General features: G+C 32.7%; 1 protein-coding gene across 1 annotated transcript; it reads right to left on the reverse strand.

Annotated features, from left to right (window-relative positions):
* Nucleotides 1–235: 235 nt before the first annotated feature.
* Nucleotides 236–5,670, reverse strand: LOC143597178 (uncharacterized). The gene is made up of 6 exons (XM_077075759.1): nt 5,661–5,670; nt 2,654–2,909; nt 2,266–2,492; nt 2,127–2,221; nt 848–1,135; nt 236–742 (listed from the first exon to the last, which is right to left on the reverse strand). The coding sequence occupies exons 1-6, from the start codon at nt 5,668–5,670 to the stop codon at nt 236–238; spliced, it is 1,383 nt and encodes a 460-aa protein (XP_076931874.1).
* Between the last annotated feature and the right edge of the window lie 666 nt (nt 5,671–6,336).

The following is a 6,336-nucleotide window of genomic DNA, read 5'->3' on the forward strand; positions in this document are numbered from 1 at the left end:
ACGATGCATTATTGAATTAAAAAAATATTAAAAAAAAGAAAAAATATTACACGTTCCAGTAACCAGCTTACACGTTCCAGGAATATAAAACATAAAAAGTGTAAAAAAGAAAAATATAAACAAAACAAGAGCGCTAAAAACTATTCTTCTCGAAGTTGAGGACAAGCTTGACTGTTATGACACTGTTGATGACAAACTTTGCATTCCCTATATTTCTTCCCAGACCGACCTATTGCTATCTCTTTCTGGGATTTAATCCGTTTATGTGACCCGCAACCCTTGTTTTTATACCACTAGGCACACGGACGGTCACCTCTAATGATTGATCATACCCTAGAATAGCAGCAAACCTATCCCTTTTTGATAAATGAGTTCTTTTGTATCTTGTCTCATCGGCTTGTTTGATCATTATATTCATTTGATCCCTGACTTTAATTACTTCATCAACATCAGTTACATAGCTATTTATGAGATACTCACCAGCCAATGTTATTTCCTTTGAGATCTCTTTAACTTTTAAATATTTGTCGTTACCCAAACTTGAAATTGGAGCAGTTCTAGGATTAACACCAGCGTCTCTCTTCCAACGATCCACCATGTATCTCTTTGGAAATCTTGTAACTCTGAACAAATTTAAAATATAAAGGCTGTGACGACACAATAGCCCATAATGTTCGAATCTTTTGCATCCGCATGAAATCGTTGAATCAATTCCGTCTTCACATTCCTTCTTAAACAAAACCTGACAGACAAATATATAAATACTTTAAACATTCTATCAAATCAATATCTTACAAAAAAAATGTTTTAAAACGTTCTACAAATAAAATCTTTAACTAATTCATACCTCCAAACAGCCACGGACATATGCATTAAAGTTAAATACAGAAAACCTCACAAAATCTTCTTCTTCAGTTGATTTCAAACATGCAACACCGCTTCTAATATGATACATGTCATCTTGGAAATCATTAAAAGTTGCCTTTGTATACATCAGTTCTGCTTCCTTCTCAAAAGGGTTTTCACTAACCGGATCTGGATGCGTGTACCTTGTATCATGATCATTTTTCCTACCATTCTGCCTTTGAATCTCCATACAATGATCAAAATGACTAAAGACCTCAACTAGTGATAACTGTGAGTTAGAAACTTGACAAAAAAATGACTCACTTTTTGATCTCGATGTAGTTCTCATAAGACCAGACAACGGTTCATCCATATAATAAGCATGAATTCAATCATATCTCATTTCAAACATGTTAGACAATCATTTATTTGTTTCGAGATCATATTCCTTCATTATAAGTTCCCATTGCGTTTCGAATTCGGATTGAGAAATTGCATCCGTCCAAACAATGTCACATATTTTACGTTTGAAATCTTCATTGTTACAAAGGGCAACACCAACCTGATGTTAAAAAATTAATAATTTGGTAATACGGTCAACTTCAGTAAAAAATGTTAACAGGTTCTATATGATTACAAAATGAAAAACAAAAACTAGTAAAATTACAAAATATGGAATAAAATGTTCTTATACGTTAAAAAATACACAATTAAACATACTGATGCATATTAATTTGTTTAGACGATCTAAAACTTTCTAACACATATACAAATATGAAGTTAATATACTAATGCATGCTAATATGTTTATACGTCCTAAAACATTCTAACACGCTTAAAAATATGCATCTACCAATAGTGATGCATGCTAATATGTTTAGACATTATAACACGTTCTGATATGCATAATACTTTAATACATTAAAAATTAAGTTAACTTATCATCAAGTTTTTTCATAATGTGCCACATACATAACCGATGACTCGAGTTTGGTAAAACTAAGGAGATTGCTTGCTTCATAGCTGGATCTTGATCGGTAACAACCACTTTTAGGGCAATACCGAAAGAATCAAGAAGAACTTTCAAAAGCTATGAATAAGATTCAATAGATTCAGATGATAATAGCGCATCACCAACTGTAACATTTCGACAGTGATTATCAATGGCATTAAATGGTACAAAAACCATATAATACATGTAAAAACAAATTTATAGAAAACGAATTAAAAAAATATGTAAAAATATAAAAAAAATAAAAAAACAAATGTATTAAATTGACATACTTGTTGGTCTTGAATATCGCATCAAATGATATAATATCTCCAAAAGCCAAATAATTTTTCTTTGAAATCTCATAAGCCCAAAACAAACGATCTAAGTCACCATTAGTATTAACAGTATATACTTAAATGAATAACCATCACAACAGTTTTTCTTCCCACTTAATCTTTGTACAACCATTTCAGCATCATACCCACCAATATAACAAGTTAAACTCTGTTTGAAATTCTTACAATCGTCTTTTGTAGCCCCAACTTCCTCAAATCCTTCATACTTTGTCCTTAGAATATTAAACGCCTTAACAAGGCCCAAATTCAATGTTGACATCTCATATATAATATCTTGTTGTACATGAGTCAACTTTCTATTTGATCGAACAAAATGCATATCATTTGCATCCACGATTTCATGATTATGTCATTCGAAAAAATTATTTATTTCAAACCTCAAACCGTCATCAGATTTAAAAAATTTTGAGCTCGACAACCACACCGAATTGTTGGTCTCTTCCTTCTTTTATAATACGGTCTGTTGGAACTATCTTTTTCAGCCATAGAATCATAACTGTTTGCGGGTTTATGACCTTCTTTCGAACATGTAAAACATTTAGACTTTAATAAACCGTCATTCATGTATGAACCTCCTTTACGAACACAAAAACCAGCTTTCTTTGCATATTCACAATAGAAATCATATGCATGATCAACAGATTCAAAAACCATTCCTTTTACAGGATTACAAGATGCATTAACTTGCGGTATAGCAAGATCTGATGAAGGATCTGATAAACAAAAGCAATTTAAGTCATAAAAAATAACCATTTCTGATAATACGCTCTACTAATACGTTTTGTTAAAACGTTTTAAACAAAAATCATCCATTGATAATAACACTTTTCAATTCGATTTAACCTAATACAAAACTGCAGTTAAGTGGTTAACATATCAAAAAATTGCTCCTAAAAAACATCTAATTACAGTTTACAAAACACCTACGAAAATAGATATAATTTAAAATCTAATCAAACATCAAAATAAATTAACAAATTAAAAACATCAGAGTAGATTATTAATTAATACGTTCTAATATGTTCTAACCGAATCACAATTACTTGCCAACTATACGTTCTAATACGTTTTAAATAAAAAAACAACAATCCTATCCACGATTTGCTATTAAAACACATAATGTGATGTCTAATCGAATCACAATTACTTGACAACTATAAAACACAATATCGATCATAAATTCAACAAAAAAATAACCTAAAAATCGAAAAAATTAATTTATCAGTCGATTAAACCTACAATATACAGCTAAATAAATCAAAATTGATTAGAATTAAACCTAGAATTACTTACTTTGATGATCGTAATAAATGACGTTAAAATCAACGAAGGCCTTCAAAGTTAATCGAATAGGAAAAATCGCCAATCTTAAGCAGCTTTTGGATACGTGATCAAATAGAATAAAACATAATATATGCAAAACGTTTTCTAAATATACTGGCGCGATTAACTTTTAAAAGTAATGTAACAAGACAAAAACACCCTTCTATTAACTTACGTGATCAAATTAATCAAATTGGTAATCGATGATAGGAACCCTCGCGTACGTAATGTACAATTTTTGTATTGGATCCTTTATATATATATATATATATATATATATAAACTCGAAAGAACTCAACGTAACAATTTTTTTTGAATTTTTTTAAACATGTAATATGTAAGTGTAAGCAACGTAATAAAAATAACCGTATTTTTTTACACACCGAATCGATGTTTTACACATGTGTAATTAACATTTACCTTGTGTAATCATCAAAAATCTTTATTCTCTCTCATGATTTATTTTTTACTTAAACTTAATCTTAGCCACACATTCTATACTCAATTAATTAAATGTGTGGTTCATAATGAATTCTTAAAGTTCTTACAACTTATCAAGTTCTCAAAATATCAATTCCCTATACACACACACACATCATTTTACATGGTAATTTGTCGAATTTATTTTTTGGGTTTTAACGCTCAGGTTTTGCCAACGATTTCTATATTGTAGCGAGCGTAATCGATAATGTCTAAATTCGTGAAAACCGACCGAATTATCGTAAATTCACCACATTTTTTTTTAATTTCGGTATGTAAATAACGTAACGAAAACCTACCGAATGAAATTTTTTTGTTTTAATTATGGCACCATAAAAAATGTGACGGAAATCGACCGAATTTGCGTAGACTCCCCTTCTCAACGATGGGGATTGACAATGCTCGTGTCTTCCCAATGCCCAAGTTTTAACAACCGACGCTACCCAATTGATCTATCTCAAATTTTATATATTTTTCTTTTATTTTGGTTTTTAGTCCAGTATCATAACACACTTAACAGAAACTGACCAAATTCACGTCAACTTACCGCCTCAACGCCCGTGACCGAAAATGCTTGGGTTTATTATCGGCTTATCCCCAGGGTTTTATCGACATGCATGTTCAACACGTCGAGTAAAATGCTAGTTATTATATTATTATATATGTATGGGAAGGACCTCTTAAATTTTTAGGAGGTCCAACATTTGTTACTTTAGCTATGATACATATAATTTTTATAAATTAGGGGTAAAATGGTCTTTAGCTCACTAATTCCATCCTAAACTTTCATTTACAAACACAAATACAACATTGGTCTCTCAAGTTCACTAACTTTTGTTTAATTTAAAAATTAATTACACATTTAACCTTTATTCAAAACCAATTACCCCTTGACTTTTTAATGACCATAAATTTTTCACATCTTAATATATTTTTTTAAAACAAATTACACCATAAAAACTAACATTTTATTCGCTTTAATTTGAGTATATTATTTCTATAGTTTTTAAATTTTTAAAAATTTAACAAGTTAGGTTATTAACAGTAAGGATCGGCAACATGTTAGGTCAGGCGAGCTCGTGTCATGTTTAAGACTGGATAAGGTTGGAACGGGTCAATACAATAAAAGGAGAAAACTCGGTTCGGATCGGCCTGTTACGGGTTCGAGTCAAAAGGGTTAGGTCAGATAATCGGAGAGTACTCGTGGATGGCTCACTGAGAACTCGGCCTGGGGGGTTTACTCGTAGGGTACTTGGCTCTTAAGCGTGATTTTTACAACCATGGTTTCACGTCAGAACGCTTTCTAGTCAGAATGAGATTCGGGTCAAAACAAGTTGGTTAATTATCATATATTTCAGCTTTACTTCTTGATTTTCGTTGCAGGTTATGCACGTTCAGATTATGCGGATGACATTGTTTAAACGTACCAGGGCTAATAAGCGCGTATCCAGTGCCACATGTAACACGCGTAACCCAACCTTGCTAAGCGTCCAACCTAGCACCATGCAACAGTATTTGACGTGAGTTATGCGCGCTGGAACATTCATGTTCCAGCTATGCATGTTCAATCTTTAGTTACATGCGTATGGGCTTTGTACAAGTTACGCGTTAGTTTTAGGTTGCGTGTGCACCGTCATTGGGTGACGCACACACCTACGCACCTGGCTGCATTGCGCGGGCACCCAACTAGTATAATAATTAAGGAATTTAGTTTTTCTAAGTCCCGATTGGGAAACTTGGTGGCACCATATGGTTCTTGGCACTTGAGGGTTTTTTTGTTTTTTTTTTCATTTTAGTTACGGTACCGTAATTAACATAACGAAAGCCCACCGAACGTCGATTTTGTGTTTTTTTTGTTTGTTTAATTCTAGTACGGTAATGAATGTGAATGAAACTTTTTTTTCTTCGTTTTTTTCATTTTAGTTACGGTACCGTAACGAACATCATGGAAGTCGCCGAACATCAATTTTGTGTTTTTTTACTTGATTAATTCCGGTATGGTAATGAACATCACTAAAACCGACCAAACGTCAACTTTGTGTTTTTTTTGTGTGTTTCAATTCCGGTACAATAACAAACGTTACGAAAATTGACCGAAGTCGTGTAGACTCACAACCTCAACTCTTGAGTTTACTGACCGGCGCCACCCCATTATTCTGACTCAATTTACTGACTAGAGCTTTATTGAAGGGGCTTCTAGGGATGGGGATTTATCTGGTTAAAGTTCCTTCAAGGGGAAGGAGGTGGGGCCATGGTGATTTTTTCTCTCTCTCTCTCTCACACACACACACACACACATATACATGTTGTCACACCCTAACCTACGACGGAAATGTC

Source organism: Bidens hawaiensis, unplaced genomic scaffold (assembly GCF_021521415.1).
Source record: "Bidens hawaiensis isolate Kalapana, Puna unplaced genomic scaffold, B.hawaiensis_p1.1 tig00047699_1, whole genome shotgun sequence".
NCBI lineage: Eukaryota > Viridiplantae > Streptophyta > Magnoliopsida > Asterales > Asteraceae > Bidens > Bidens hawaiensis.

Coding starts and splice junctions, on each gene's coding strand:
- LOC143597178 (XM_077075759.1), bottom strand. Junction 2,493..2,653: donor AAAGATAGTTCCAACAGACC/GTATTATAAAAG, acceptor TCGATCAAATAG/AAAGTTGACTCATGTACAAC. Junction 2,222..2,265: donor GAAGAAAAACTGTTGTGATG/GTTATTCATTTA, acceptor ATGGTGACTTAG/ATCGTTTGTTTTGGGCTTAT.